General features: G+C 38.4%; 1 protein-coding gene across 1 annotated transcript in view; it reads right to left on the reverse strand.

Annotated features, from left to right (window-relative positions):
• LOC103464568 (protein tyrosine phosphatase receptor type G) overlaps nt 1-17,314 on the reverse strand; it is a 138,929-nt gene that overhangs the window by 105,650 nt on the left and 15,965 nt on the right. Inside the window, exon 2 of the mRNA XM_008408750.2 lies at nt 16,661-16,765. Within this exon, the coding sequence (XP_008406972.1) occupies nt 16,661-16,765 (105 nt within the window). The remainder of the gene's footprint in view (nt 1-16,660; nt 16,766-17,314) is intronic.

The following is a 17,314-nucleotide window of genomic DNA, read 5'->3' on the forward strand; positions in this document are numbered from 1 at the left end:
AACTGATTGTTAAAACCAACATAAAAAAATATAAACTGGAGGAGCACACTAACCAAAGACAAACGAAAAAGAATATAAGACTTACCTTACCTGTTTCTTCTAATTTCTTATGTAAATCTCAGGGCTCAAGTCTTCTAAATATTTTTTTCTTTTGTAAATCTATATTTGAAGTTGAAATGAAGAATCTGGAAAACTGGTTCTGAAATTTTGACATCTACATGTAGTGTTACTTAAATGTTCTTAACGTTTCTAATGATTTTTTCTTCTTTTTGATATAAATACAGCTGCTTTCGCAATGCCTCATCTCTACATACAGTACTTTGCCAAAAACCCTTACTTACTCTTTTTATAATTTCTCATCTGGCAAATATATATTCCTATCAAATATAAAATTACTCTCATCCAGGAGGGTCCAAGTCTAGTTCTCGACAGCTACCATCCTGCAACTTTCAGATGCATTCCTTCTCTAACGTACCTAGATCAAATGAATGGCTTGCCTGTAGGCCTCTGCATAGCTGAGCTACTGCTAGTTAGGGAAGTCAACCTTACTTACTACAGTGGATTTTCAGGCACTTTGTAGTTTAACTTTGTGGTAACCGTTGGTTGAAATTCAGATGCTCCATGGCTGTTGCTGCAGGCCCACCTTAAAAGATGCAACCACCTGGAGTTTGCTGCCTGAAGGGCTGAACTATTTGCTGCATGTTTCTCCTGTTCTCTTTCTGCTGACCTTTCTATGTATTTACAGTAGATAAATGCCAAAGACACAACAAAATACACACCCTTCCACCCCCCAAAATAGAGAAATAATCTGGTAGTTCCCAGTAAAAATAGATGTATGCTCCATTTCTGGGTGTATCTTTCACATAGAAAACTCAGCGGTGCTCCACTGCATCCTACCATCATCTCCTATGTAAATAAACAACTTCTGTGCAAATACCAACCAAATGCAAATATGTCAATTGTTTAAAGGTTAAAAAAATGTGCCCACATAAACCACTATGTAATTTTTGTAAATGGAAATTGTTTTAAAACCACTGAAGTCAAATTAGTTCTTGATTTTTGTTAGCTTCAGCCGTCATGGCTAACTCATCTGGATTTATGTCAAATAAGACACCATGAAAGCCAGAACTACTGCGTCAACCATTTTTACAGAACCTCTCAGAGCTATCCCTTCACCTGTTTCACTTCTATCATATACAAATGGTTTAAGAGTCAACGAGCGTTTGGATTTTTCAAAGCTTATGAGTGGCAGAGTGTTCTTATGGGACTTTTAGCCTTAGGTAACCCAAAGCTGCTAATTAGGCCACAAATCACAAGACTGCACATGACCACATCCCCAGATGAGAGCAGAGCTAAGCACAGGGAGAAGACATTTTACATCAAACCTTAATCCAGACTGTGTCTCACTCACACTCTTCGCTACCCAGTAGCATCCACAAAGAAGAAAAGCCCACTCAGAGCTGGTATGTGGCCAGCATTAGGAACAAGAGATGAGGGGGGAAATTAAAGAATAGAAAGGAGGGGGGAGCTCACAAAAAGCAGAAGAAAATTGATTCCTGGGGAGAGGTGAATGCTGGTGAAGATTGGCCAAATTCATTTCAAAATTAAAGATGCTGGAGGCTGGTCTCTATGTATGAGGACTAAAAAAACACACACACACACAGACGCATGCACACAAATACAATTCCTAAGAAACACAATAATTTTAAATTGTCAGTTGCCCCTCAAAGATCTTGTTTGTCATACCTTCCTGCAGACAAAAGCTCTAAGAAATGAAAGCTAACTTTATTTTATGTTTCAACATACAGAATTGAAAATATGAGCTTGGTGATGTTACAAAAGAAGCTTACGGTTGAAAAGGCAAAGACAGTGTTGTACACATGGATGACTGACAAAGTAGTCCTTTGCCTTCTGGCTTTCAAGTTTCTCTCTTCAACCGAATGGTAAAAATATACTCCCAAAAAAAAAAAAAAAGAGCAATAAAAAATTGCTCAATTTATTTTAAGCTTATTTTCAAAAAGCTGGACACAACTAAATCAAAGCTTCTTTTGTAAATCCTGCTTAATGCATGTGTAACATTTTGATCTCTGAGCCTTGAAAAGAGAAAAATAACAAGAGATTGGTGAGTAAATTTAATACAGCATGAAGGGTTTAGACCAGTGCAGATTTAAGAATGCAAAGAACAGCTTCTACCCCAATAATTTTGTGATACATCTACATTATTTACTATCCCTCGCAGGTATTTGAGCTCACACTTAAATGAGTCATGAGACCCTGAAAGACAAAGGACAACCAGGCTGAGTGATCTTTCCTTTACCTGTTTGAGAGAGTATGAGGCTGAATCAGTCTGAATTTACGACAGCATTTTCAGTCTTTGGGGAAAGATTGCAGTCCCAGTTTTGCTTTGGATTTGAAAGTCTTAATCGCAAATAATACAGTGTTTGAAGTTACTTAAGAACAATTACGAAGGTTTCGTTAAATAAAAAAAAAAAAAAAAGAAATTCTCTATCAAAAATGTATGGGTTTGTTTTAAAAAAAACAAAACATATCACTCACTCTGCAGGCACCATTAGCCTGGAAACTAATTCAATACAAGAGGAAAAAAAAAGAAGACCTAAACCACTCTCCTCTATTGCAGTCTCTGTTCTTGGCTTTCCCACTCAGCAGCTATTATTCTTCTGGTTCTGTAAATGAGGCAGGGACAACAACAGCTACCTGTTTGCAAAGCAAGCGTCCTTAAAATTTAGAATCCAGACAGAAATCAATAGCAGCAGTGTAACTGACTAATCCAGAGATAGTAGTATAGGATAAATGATCTAACAAGACCAGGAAAGTATAGGTGATGCAGCACAAACTACTTCCATGCAGCTGGTGGATGGAAGTACATCCACTAGCTGCATGTTGTCCACATTTGTTGTTTTTGATAAATTGCTATCCATCCATCCATTTTCTAACACCCTTGTCCCTTAGTGGGGTCAGGAGGGTTGCTGGTGCCTATCTCCAGCTAATGTTCCGGGTAAGAGGCGGGGTCACCCTGGACAGGTCGCCAGTCTATTGCAGGGCAACACAGAGACACAGACAGGACAAACAACCATGCACACACACACACACACTCACATCAAGGGACAATTTAGAGAAACCAATTAACCTGACAGTCATGTTTTTTTTATGTTTTTTGGACTGTGGGAGGAAGCCGGAGAACCTGGAGAGAACCCACGCATGCACAGGGAGAACATGCAAACTCCATGCAGAAAGACCCAGGGCCGGGAATTGAACGCAGAACCTTCTTGCTGCAAGGCAACAGCTCTACCAACTGCGCCACTGTACAGCCTTGATAAATTGCATTTTATTCTATTTTCAGTTTTTTTCTACAAAATATTTTTCTCATTCCCTTCCTCCAGCCATTTCATTTTGCATTCACCTTGGCTGCAATCCCGTTGAACCTAGCAGCTGGTCTTTGCTTTTGAATTATTCTGGATTACTTAACGTGAGTCAGGGTTACACGAGAAACCTCAATCCATTTCACACTGAACAAGCAATTATATATATATATATATATATATATATAAAAAAAAAAAAAAAAAGCTGCCTCATGACATAAGGATAAGCTTGCACACCTTTCCGAACAGTGCCATCATGACACCATTACGACCTTACCCCCAACAGTTAACTCCTCACCTCTCGGGGGATGTGTACTCATTATAAAGTCAGTCATCATGATTATGAGTTTAAAATATTTTTGCTGAGCCGCTCTCGAGCTCATTTCAGCTCATCAGCATAACCACATTAGAGCAGGAACCTGTGGGCTGGCAATCTCGCATTTCCTCAATATTGCAGTCCCAGCAGGCTGAGCATGTCCACATCCATTAAGTTGGACCTAAGCCACCAACGAAGCCTAATATAGTGCCACGAGGCACACTAACACCACGCGACACCTGAAATTTAATTAATTAGCTTTACACAACAAACTGTCAGTCCAACACATCAATCTGCCCTAAACAGAGAAACTGGAAAATTTGGTTACACTTATCATAGCAACTGTGCTTTGGGAGTGAGTCTTGTTTTTACACATAACAGATACGAGGGCCCAGGACACCCATCCTCTGGATATGCCACTGTAACAATACAAACAATCAAGTCAACAAAAACTCAGTTTACCCAGGGTGCAGGAATCTCTAATTTATTTCCTTCCATAATATATTTACCTAATCTAGGAAAGGAAACAGATTGTCAGAGGCAGTGGGAAGTAAGATGATTTGGAGCTCAATTCTGCTAAATTGGTTGCTGCCAGCGTGATACATCATGGAGAATTAAGATGCCTCTCCCCAAGCACAGAACTTCAGCAGCCATATTGGCACATCTGTCAAGGGCCCACCCCTGACAGAGACAAATTGACCAATTCTGGCACACAAAGGCTGATCCAAAGTGCTAGCAATAACCAAGATGAATAATGAGCCAGCTCTGGCTCCAGCAAAATTCATTTTTAATAATTAGTGTTCCTGCACCTCTCATTTTCTCAGAAAATGAGTGCAGGTACATCTACAGGTTTATACAACACATCAGCAAGACTGGAGGGATACAGATGATGTTGTGTGTTAAGCTTCCATCATCACATAGAATGACTGCAACTTGAAACGCGGGGTGGAAGATGGATGAATCTCTCTCTGTTCTCCCAGGAGCCGGAAATTAATCAAGTCCAGAGAGCTCTGTGGTGTGGGGCTGCTGTAAAGAAATGTTTCAGGATGAGCAGGATCAAGTTCAGAAGGTCAAAATAAAGGAGGGAAGAAAGGAAGGGATGTTTGGTGGCACCGAAAATTGCATTTACTGACGGCTACAGTCCAGTCCACGCCACAATTTTCTGCTTGGAACGAAGTGGAACTCGAATGTCGGTGAAAGGGTGAATATTACAAAATGTCTGCTTTTCTCTGTACTTGACATCTGGCAGTAAAGCTTGTTAAAATACTACCAGAATAAAAGTGTGGGGGGGGGGGGWAATAAATAAATATATGCAGGTGTTCTATGATTGTAATGGATTGTGTGTTGCATTCGAGAGCTGCTCCAACTAATTGATTAAGAACATAATTAGTACTCAGTAAAACAGTCAGTCACAATGCTTTTTGAGTTACTATTGTAGAAACGTCTACCAACTTGTGCTGGAGTACACAGAGGCCCTTACTGTAGTACGCAAAAAGAATTCATAATTGTCTGTTGAGTTGAACAGATTGCAATTATATGCAAATGAATTGTGGTTGGAGGATAAGAGCAGACTCTCTGCCACGGCTTGCAGAGCACCAAACACCTCAGATTTTACCGCTCACCTACTAGCACCACTTTCCTCCAGGTCCCTTCAAAATACCCTCCACAGACCTGATCCCACAGGTGGCACCAAAACATCTCTCAAATATGAGAACGTCAGACCTCATTAGTTGCACTGCTAATAAGAAGTCTAGTCCAGTGTTTTTCAACCACTTTGCCGCGGCATACTAGTATACCGTGAGTGATCGTCAGGCGTGCCGTGGAAATTATCCAATTTCACCTACCGTATTTTCCAGACTATAAGCCGTTACTTTTTTCCTAGACTTTGAACATGCGGCTTTTCTGTGGTTTTTTCTTCAACCACCAGGGGGCTCTTTAGCAGGAAGTGAATCATTGGAAGTTAAAATTGGAAATCAAAGAAGACGCTAATTTTCATTTAGAACAAGCACATGCTAGCAGCAAGCATGACGGAGAAATGTTTTCAAACTCATATGATGCAGCTTCTAAGTTGAGGAGTATCAATCTGGCAGTACAGGAGGAWAATAAAGCCGCTGCACGTAAACTCGGTGTGAACAAAACCGGATTTGGAGACGGAAAACTTAGTCCTTAATATGTCAAGCAGTTATTAGGACACAGCCCTCTGCTGCTCTCTGCTGGGTCCTTATGGGAAACCGAGAGCGGCAGAGATACCAGCAGCCTGTAGCCCGGTGCGGCTGATATATGTAAGTTTCCAGGTGGGATTTCAAAAAAATTGAACGTACGGTTAATATGGTGCACTCATAGTCCGGAAAATATGGTAATTGGTCTTAAAAGATTTTTTGAAAACGAATTAATTATCTGCAAATAATGCCATCTTTTAACGTCTTTGCTGTAGTAGTGAATAGCGGCGTAATCATGCAATTTTATTATCACTAGATGGCAGTAGGTACAGAGCATTTTACATTAAAACGAGAGAATTAGTGATGCATGAATGTTTCTACATACACACATGATAACGTTGTTGCACTGTTCAGGTGTATTTTTGTAGTGGACATGTTAAGTGCAATTTGAAATAAGAAATGTAAAATATGATAAAAATAAATGTTTGTGTTTATTTGATTCCTATTCAAGACACTTTGATAAGAATGACTATATATGTAATATAGGCGGCTACAGAGTATCTGTTTACATTTTTGGTTGGTGGTGTGCCTCGTGATTTTTTCAATTAAAACAATGTACCTTGGCTCAAAAAAGGTTGAAAAACGCTGACCTAGTCAACACATGCCAATGTTAATTGTGATAAATTATCACAGAGATCCACAAGTCATGTAAATTTTATTTAATTTTTTTTTCCAATTGTGTATATATACACGATTGAAAATGTTGTTCCCCCTTGGCCACCTTGATTCATGATTATTCAATAAGGATTCAAAACAGAATTATTTAATTGTATTAATAACAATAATTGCTTTTAGAGTCAAAGAACTCATTTTCTTACAGAAGACTGTAAGTAGATTAAAGTGAAGTACCTTAAATCATCAGTCAGTACAAGATATTCTGCAGAGACGGTGTCATTTGGTACTTGCTAAAATCACCTGTATCAGGTGTGTTGGGAGGGAGAAGGGGGTATTATGTACTTTCCAGCACATGGCATCATATCTATAGTGCAATCCAGTAATTATATTGCCTTTGGTCTTTATGGAAATGTTGCAATATTAAACATTATTTAAAGGAATTTTGACTGCATTATATGCTTTAATGCCTTAAAATTGGCCTCTGTCTCTTTAAGAAGCTCCTGCCCTTTCCGACACATCCACTTGAGCTAATTGCTGCTGCTGCCAGGCCTGGTGGAGTCTGTGTGAGGAAAGGCATTAAAGCTGCAGTATGCAACTCACTATGTTGTGACAGGATGGTATGAGACAGATGATCTGTGGAAATAAAAAAAACTGAGCTACTTTGCTTTCTCTAAGTACTCCCAGTACTAACTAGTAACAACCAATCACAGCCCGCTGCGGAGTCTTAGTGTTTGTCAATCACGATCTTATGTGGCGCCGCTCATTGCCCTCCCCCTTCAATGTGAATTAAAAAAAAAAAACTAAATGCTGAATAGAAAGCTGAAAACAATTCAACCTTGAGATTGACTCAACAAGATAATTAGACTGACTGATTGTTTAATATCTTAATCACAGTACAGCATGATGTGAGCTAAATCAGTATAGAAATCCTATATTCTGTCACTAGACAGCATGATAAATTAAAATTAAACTAACTGTAGCTGGCAAGTATTTCATGAAGGGGTTTAGCATAAATTGCTCTCCAGGTTTAGATCCAATTAGACTTTATTGTCGTAGAACAATCAGAGCAAAACTTTCAAATAAAAAAAATGAAACAAATCTTATGAATCAAATCAGAGCGAGCGCTGTCTGAGGTACTTGCAAAGGCAACTGGTTTTAGCATATAAACTAGTCTTTCTTATCTAGGAAGAAAAAAACCCTGTTTTTATCTTTATCCCAAAAGACGTCTTCCCTGCATCCCTGGATAGAAAGCCCCATGCTTTACCCTCCAAGCTTGTCCCCTGTGCTGCTGTATAGTCAGGGAGTTTTGATTTAAACTCAAGTGCTTCTCGTACAAGGAGGTCTACTGGGAGCAATCCTCCTCTCGATTCATTACCTCCAGGAGTCAGGGCTCCTTCTGCTGGGCACCATGACAACATGGCATTGCTCTTTTCCCTCCAGCCTTTGGAGGTGGGGGGTGGGTGGTTTGGGGGTTTACAACATCAGAGACAAAGTGCACTCCTTTCACATGCACCAAACTAATTTAACATGAATCCCCAGGTCTAACACATCCCACCTAGCTGGACAATCTACAAGGGAATAGAGACATTTTGAAGTTAGACTGAAGAAAAACTTTTCTCCAAAATCATTCAAGTGTTTTATTAGAATTTCTCACGGTAGCAACATATAGGAAACCTCTAAAGATGCATCCTATAAGAATAAAACTTATTTTCATGAGAAGCCCGGCAGTGCTCAAGCATTTTTTTTTTTTTCTCGGTCATATGGAGACAAGTAGACAAAGAGTCCTCCTGTCTCACTTGCTGTCAGTCAGCTGTGTACAATGAAAAAGACAGTTGCGAAATATTTTAGGAAGAATAAAAGTCACTGTTCGGCTTAAAACAAATATCAACATTAAATTACAAATGTCTGAAGAACAAATTTGCCACAACAAAAACAAATACATAATTTCTCAAATTATTATCCATTTATGTGACGGTTCAATTACATTGTAACAAATATAATAACTGAATCAATACGTCAATAAATAAACCCATGAATAATAAAATTGAGAGACAATTTAAAAACATGTTTCATAATATGATAAAAATCAAACAAATTTCCAATTTTTACTGGGGCTCAGTCCATCAAAACCTAATTTCAAACAATTAATTCAAGAGGTGCTGCAGCATAGAAGCAGGCAATAATAAAATGAATAAATTTGCTATGTCAAATTTTAAATAATGACTTAAAAAAATATTTAGTTGTGTATTTTAGAAAGGACTTGAAAATGTAAATAACTATCAAAGCATTTAAATTGTTGTGTGCAATTCTAATTTTATTTTATCATTATAGTAGTTGTATTTTGTAAATGTTCTTTTCACAATTTATGTTTTACATTTTGATACTTTTACCCCAGCTTTAGCAATTAGCATATCTGTTGGTAAAATAAGGGAATAGCTAGCTGGCTCTTTTGCCAGACCAGGGCTAAGAAATGGGGTGTAGAGTGCAGACCTCTACAGATTGCCCAAGCTCTGCAACTCCGTTTACCGAGGACCTGAAGGAAGCAGGGAGCTTTGCAGGCAGCAGCTTGATTGGAATTCCCGGGCTTTCAAAACAAAAGCCTGGGAATTACATTTAACAAACAGAAGAAAGAGCGAGCATCAGCTAGAAGGATAGGGATTTATAATATTATCCAAGTTGGTAAAGCTAAAGCACACTCAGCCGGAATGTCAACAATGCCTGCTTTCACGTTTGAACCTACTTCAGACTGATTTAAGAGTATGTTGGAGAGTTTGAGTCAATTCTGCTAGAACTATACAAATACATTCAACTTACATCTCACATAAGTAATGCTCAAATACATAGTCGCTGTGAATTTTTTTGTGTGGGATTTCTTCTTATTTGATTTTACCTGCTCGCAAGTTAAATAATTTTTTTAAGCATGTTTATGAAAGCATGCTCTATCGCACTCTATAGTGGCCTACAAAACTACCGGTACATCTATCACTTGGTACAGATGCAATTATAGCTATAAAAAAATCAACATTTATCTAAGAAAATGTATTCAGTGATTAAAAAGGGGGACATACTTCCCTACAAAATCCCTGGCATCAGTATCATATCCTACAAAATAAACTTTACTGAAGCACATTTAATGAACAATTTGCCTTGCAAAGATGATGATGGTTTCAATAAACGTCAAATTCCTGTTTCTCTTTCTTTGCTATTATTTGAAATGGGATATGCAAGAAAACATATCATTCAATTAAGGCAGTGCTGATATTCATATGTGAGGAAATGTGTGTACTGTAGGTTTAGTTTTGTTTTTCATGCGGTAGCAGATTACCTCTTGGCCACGTCTCCCTCAAAAATAAAATCTGTGCTTCTAAGGACTCGATGATAAAATAAAGCCTTTACCAGGTTTTAGTAGCATTTCTATGAGTGTGATTATGCAACTCCAATAAGAAAAGGATTTAAGACTTTGTACGCATATTTATTAGAGGTGCACCAGGACAACACAGAATACACATAAAAAGGATTAAAAGGAGTACGAGCAGCGTGCCTCTTCAGATGTGCAAGCTAATTAAGTAGCTTACATTTCAAGTTAGGTGCTATTCTACACAAAGAAGAAATTATGTAAAAACTGTGTAGTCTGCAAAGTGTTTACCTTCTCTGTGCATTCACCGCTTCGACTACAACTACTTTGCTATTTTTATTTTTGCTAAGTACTTCCTCCGCTCTGAACATCTGCAAAAAAAATTCACTTTAATGTGATTTTGTTTTTAGCCAACACGTTTTACATTTTGTCCAAACCTAAATTTTGCAAGTCCACTTAATCTCCAAATGCCTGTGTCGCTAGTTTTTAAAAGTGTGTCAACACACTTACCGCTGCTTCACGAGAACTCTTCTCTGTGCAAAAACCACACTAAACATGACAAATAATGTTTTACTATCACAATAAGTATTATCATGTGTTACATACCAGCAAGTGCCTAAAATGCCAATATGTACAATCAACTTTTGTTCTTCTGTGAAGAAAAAGTTTGAGCAGCAGCAGAACCGAGGGTTAATTCAAAGCCAAAACAAACAGCTCTGGCAATCGAGTACCGTGAGTTACCTAATCTTGTTTTGTATCCTCTAAAGTACTAATTAAGTTGGATCAACATAGCAGTTGATTGAAAATGACACTTCATTCACTTCATTATGTGAGACATGAGTGGAAAGATTGCTAATGATCACGGGCAACCTCAGTGAAGTGGAATAAAACAGTCGGGCTGAGGGGAAATATAATCCACACGTATCAGACAATTGCAGGCTCTTTTGGTGGCTGCAGCAGCTTGTCAAGGTGGCTTCCATCCAAACGTACACAACTGCTGCATGAAAAACAGACAGCGGGACCACTATCTCTGTGAGGCACTGCACTATTAGTGAGTTGTTAATATGAAAAATCACCCAGATGCAGCGCCTTAAGCTGTATAATCAATTTGCGGAGGTATACATCATTAATTCCTACATTCAACCTTTAGTTTAAGCAGTGGAAAAACACTGAGTCTTAATTTCAACACAGCCGAGCAAAACTGCGAGAAATAATCCAGAAAAATGAAAAGTGCCCGCTTTTTACAGCATTTTTACATTTCAATCCATTCTTTCTGATCAATACTATATACTTGCTGAGATTAAAGTAATAAAATTCATCTTTTATTATGGATTGACTGCTTCACTTCAGTCTAAATGACGCAAGTTAATTCAGGTGCAATCTCATAATGCAAAGAAAATGAAAATCGACTCATCTTTGGGATGTTAATCTGCATTTCTTTACATCGAGAGCTGGCATGTTTTCGTATCTTTTTTTTCCTTCTTCTTCTTCCATTCCAACGTGCCGTTAGAAGGGGATCAAACTTAATGCTTCTGCACAGGCACATTAAGGTACTCCTGACTGCTGTGCTGTAATTAAACCAGAACAATAAATCAACAAGAAAGCGATCAGCGGCAAAACCAGCCCGGGTATCGGCGAAAAATATAAAAGCAGCGATAAAAGGAACGAGTGAAACTAACAGAGATGATGTGAAAACCTGCAGAGATATATAAAAAAAAGGGGGGGGGGAATGATGCATAGCCCTGTTCCTGTGGGAGTCTTATGGTGAGTATGATATCATCCCTCTTATGAAAAATGCCTCTACATGTGCACTTGCAGACACAGACACACACAAGCTCAGGGCCTGCCTTAAATAACTTTTAATCAAGTTTCAAGGTGTGGGTTTCAAGCCTCCTTGCATGGAGGTTCATAATCAAAGCACACAGGAAGGAGACATGTCATGGACCGATAAGAGTTCTCACTGCACTGTGCGCATTACACCTTTATGCTGAGGACCGTGTGACAAAAAAGGTTCTGAAACCATAAACATGCAACACCTCTAACAATATGTCTAATAGATGGACAAATATGAATCTGCAAGCTTTGCCGCCAAAAAAAAGAGAAGGGTTTCAATCTAAAATAGACATCCAGCTGCAAAATCAGACCTGAACTAAATGAAGGACTCAATACTTACTCTCTAGAGCTCATGTTGCTCCACATTCTTCAAACGTCTCTCCCCTGCAGCAGTTGATGCTGGTGGGCTACACAATGAGTAGAAAAGAGAGGCTTGCTCTTCTATATGTTATGTGTGTCTGGCTCTTAAGGGTTTGAAGCCTGTCTTGCACAACTATGTTCTAGCTTGAGGCACACGCCCGCTGCGTGCATTTCTGTTACACTCACTTGCACAGAGCAAATGCCCTTAATAACCATTTAGCTGCTAAGGCACGCTGGTCTGTCTCCCAGTCACAGCCTTAGCCGCTAATTACATTCCCAAAGTAATGGACAGTTCTGTGTTCCCTCAATGCTTCCCTTTTTTCCAGAGCACAATCAGCCAGCTGCCTTCGCGAGTGGGACTTGGTGGTCAGTGCAGACATGGAATGAATGTCCAAAATTCAACTCAAGACAGGCAGTTTTTTTTTTTCTTAAGCTAAAGTTCAACATTGAGTTTTTTTTTTTTTTAAGATGTTATTTTCCTAAGTCTTTCAGCTCATATATTGCTAAGTATGCATTCTTTTCTGCACAAAGCAAGCACAAGTGCTGAGTATAAAATAAAATAAAAATATTAAGCCAGTCTGCAGCCTGGTATTAAATACATATTAAAATTTTTGAATAAGAAATATACCATCGATATATAAAACATTTTATTTCTCTAATCAAAAGTAAAATTTATTTTAAAGACGTTCAACAGAGTGATGCATTTGAGAATTAAGATTTACTAAAGAAACGTAAAGTTTATTTTCTCAGAAAATAATTCAAAGCCAATAAAAAAAGATTAATTTTTACATAGAGAAAAATGAAGTGATGGCCAAGTTATGCATTATGCAATCACTAGGGAGACTGCTATCTTGATAGTTGTCCAGCAGACATTCACTGATACTTTCCACAAAATAGGTTAGCCATATAAGATCACTGCTTGAGAAGTTGGCTGCATCCAATACAGTTGGAAAGTTAACCAGAAGGGAAAAGTGTGGTTGTGCAACCAAATATTACAATCCACCAAAATAAAAATAAAAACTTAACTCAATTTGTAGATTCATCAAACACACAGTGATATTTTGCAAGTGTAATTATGACTATAGCAGCTTGTGAAAACCCCATTTTCAATTACTCACGACACTTAAATATCATTTATGGCCATTAAAAATATAGAAATGCCTACTGAAAAGTATGTTTGTGTACTTTGCACCTAATATTTTGCCAGGCTAATTTTCAACAGTTACAGTATCATCGCAGCATGGAGGAAATCAGGTTGCCCCTGGTTGCTTTAATAATGGCCTTCAGTTCGAATCCATTGTTGAGTCTGGTGTGCATCATCTTCCTTTGTGAAAATGCCCCACAGAGTTTCTATGGGGTTTGGGTGAGGAGAATTGGCCAATCAAATACAGCATTACCATAGTAACTAAAGTACTGTCTTTTGAAATTGAGGGCCGGTGTAAAGTCTTCCTGGATATCAAAATCAGCATCTTCATAAAGCTTGTTAGTGAAGGGATGTGTGAAGTGCTCTAAAATTACCCCTGTTGCTTAGGAACCTTTTGCTATCACACTTTATCCTTTCACTTGACTTTCCGTTTATATATCCTGCTTCCATAGATACAGCTCTGTGAAAAGGCATCTTCTTAAAAATAACAACGTGAAGGGTGTCAATGGTTGTATTATAAACATCTGAGAAGTCAGCAATCATCCCTCTGATTGACATATTTATGTCCTTTAAATCAATTTTAAATCTGTCTTGTGCTGGTTTCTTTTATTTATTCAGAATGGGGCTGTGGCTTATGTTCTCTTCTAGAAAATGAATTTATCAAATGAAAAATACTGTCAAGTTTTTGGTGGCTCACTACCTCAGCTAATTAGCTGGGCGATTTTATCATCTCGATCTGCACCAGCTGCCATTTTTATTTTAACCACAGCCACTCGCCCAAGTCAAAACACGTTTACTACCATCATGTTGAATCATTAAAAATGTCCCTTAGATCAGAGACATTTCAATCCTCTCTGTGATAAGACGCACGGCAGCATAAAAGGTGGCCTAGTCTGACCGTCTACACATAAGTTTTGTGCATAAAGGATTTGAGAAAAATAAAAGCGTGTTTGAAGTGATTAAGATTCTTATTATCGAGTCCACATACCTTGTACATAGCGAGAGAGCTGTCATGGTTGGATAGCCAAAGCAGACAGTCTTTCACTGCCTCTACCAGACAACTGAGGCAGCCGAAGGCCACTGTTAGGAGTGACGTGAATACCAAACAAACGTGAATCCAAACGGAGCATACCTCGTTTCTCTACTGTGAAGTGCACAATTTTCTTCTCTGAAACCACGATTTTCTCTTTTTTGCTATTTTACTCACAACTGCAGCACCCAAGACAAAATATTCCATCAGTGTAATAATTTTCAGAGCTCCGATGCACTCCAGTGGCAGTGGGACTGAGCGCATTATTTGCAATGTGGTGTTTTTGGACCTGTAAATACAAGTGCTCCTTCCCTGAGCTGTTTCAGAGAGGTGCCCTCAACCAGAGCACACAACCCAGATTTCCCATCGGCACTGCCTGATAGTCGACCCTGGACTGTGTTTGCATGGCTGTGGATGTTTGTGATTGAGAGAGCAGAGGTGATCTGACAGAACATGCCTATCTGAATTGCTTACCAAATGAGCTACCTAAAAATTAAAATGAACATCACAAAATATTCATACAAACAGTAATGAATCCACATAATTGCATGCAGTGTATAAAAAGGCACCATTTGCTAAATGTCAAAACAATGCTGGAGATTTTTTTGTAAAAATATTTTTACTAATACGTTTTCAAACTCATATGTTTACATACACTATGATTACTAGACATTTAAAGAATCTACAATTAGTTGAAACAATAGTCTTTAATTGCGAAACATTTGTTGCAGATTTAGAAACAGTAGAGTAAAAATACATTAACCTGTTTAGTTTTTCAAAATTTTAATAAAACATTGCCACAATGTTTTATGATGAAATGACGAGATGAAAATGAGAAAAAGTGGGTTGCCAAGGGCGCTGTTGCCAATCTCCAGTGGTAAGTGGGCGAGAGGCGGGGTACACCCTGGACACGTCGCCAGTCCTTTGCAGTTCTAATAATATACTAATACTAATATTATCACCGTTTTGTAAAATTTGTTTTAAAAAAAATGTATTATTACAGACTGAAGGTAATTAACCAATAGTGGAGCCAGGAACAAAAAAAGTATTTATCAACATAGGTATTATTTTTAGAAGTGGTGGCATGTTACACATTAACAAATTAGACAACAGAGAAATCTAAAAAATAATATAAGCTCTTTAAATTGTCTTGATAATAAGTATTGGTGAAGTTCAGAGCAACAGTGTGGAGTTTTTAACATCACAGTTATCACATCGTGCTAAAATAGTAACTTTATTTTAAAACACTTTTACCAACTGGCTGTGATGTATAGGAATGACAATAATGTTGCTGTAACAATAATGTTGCTGTAAGTGTGTTTGTGTTGAAGGGACTGGTGCCCTTCATGCAGACAGTTGGCAGCAATAAAGGAAGCTTAAACTAATGCTAATGAGGCATTAGCATTAGCAATGCTAGCAATGTTTTCTTGCTAACATTTGGAGCAATAAAACTCAACATACATCCAAATGAGTGACAAACTGGTTGTGGGACAACAAAGCGATTGTTTGGTGGCAGACATTGCAAAATCCTTATCTCATTCCTACAGAAAACGAGTGGCCAGAGCTGAAAAGGTGTGTGTAGCCAGGGCGGCCTCAAATCCTGACTCGGTTACACCAGTTTTGTCAGGAGGAATGGGTGGCAATTAAACCAAATTATAACTAGGCACTGTGGAAGGCAATGCTACCCATTTTTAAAGAAATCTATGTAAATAAATATGACAATAAATCACCTATTTAGCTTTAACTAGTGTGGCTATTTTATTGTAATCCTCTTTTAGTTTTCTCAAAATGAATGAATACATCAAACCTTGGCAAAAAGTGTCAAATTCTCAAAAAGTCTTTGATTAATATAGTGTTTCACAAACAGAAAACATTTCTAATTGTAATTTCCATGAGGTCTAAAGTCTAGCTTAATCTAATACCAAACAGTGAAAAATACACGTTTTGTTTCTTTCATCCAGTGTAGGAAAATACCGTGTTTCAACTGCATTTGCATACATTTTTACTTGCACTATTTCTGTATTTACGGTTTACATACCTAATTAAAAAGCAATAAATCCATTTTAAGAGAAGTTGATTCATTATTTATAGTTAAACACAGTAGGCTACAACATAATAATACAGCATTAACATTTGGAACATTAAATCACTTTGCCATATGTCTCAGTTTCTCTCCCCAATGCATTAGTTTAATTACGGTTATTAAGAGTGATGAAAATATACAGCTCAGGCATGCATTATACTAAAACACCTAGATCAGCCTCTCTGGATATAGCAATAAGAAGGGAGCAAAGGTCTCTGCCAAAACAGAGGACAAAAACATGGATGTGAGAGACAAGTCAGAGAGGTTGGCGAGTTATTTTCTCTCCGTTTCAGGCTCTCTGGCCATTCCAGGAATGAGAGCTCACCTGAATAGGACCAGTAGGGGTCACCAGCTGTCCTCCTCTCCCTCATTACGCCGGTGCTCCCAGGACGGCTGCCTCCAGTGAAGCGAGGTTGGTCACCCGATGCAACTGTGGGGGACAGAGATGGAGGTCAGGAAATCCACTGGGGCAAAGGGAAGTTTACGAACAGTGGGGAAAACAGAATCATTAATCTGCTAAAAATGTCTGAATAAAGCATCTGGTGTCAATGGAATTAGCATACGTGTCTGGATTTAGAAGGAATAAACAACACATCACCAGCATCATCAATGACCTTGCTCACACCTGAAGCAAACAGACCCCAGCTCAGAGATAAACCATACAGTTATGGTCGGTGTCGAATGACTAATGTAAAGACACAAATAAGCAGAGAGACACAGTCGCAACAGAAGACGTGATTCCAGACACAAACACAAAAGAAATGCTGCTGCAGTTGAGGCTGAATCCCATTTCCCTCCTTGACTTTTTGGAATGCAGTAGTAGTTGGCCAATACCTCCTCACTGTTATAAGTTCACACCTTGCATGCCAGCACAATAGTCAGACTGTTGGATGGAGTCTCGCTGCAGTGGATGCCCACACAGATTACAGTGCCCAAAATGCTAAAGGTCATAGAGAGTGTTCAATGTACACATGAAAAA

Source organism: Poecilia reticulata, linkage group LG5 (genome assembly GCF_000633615.1).
Source record: "Poecilia reticulata strain Guanapo linkage group LG5, Guppy_female_1.0+MT, whole genome shotgun sequence".
Classification (NCBI taxonomy): Eukaryota; Metazoa; Chordata; class Actinopteri; order Cyprinodontiformes; family Poeciliidae; genus Poecilia; species Poecilia reticulata.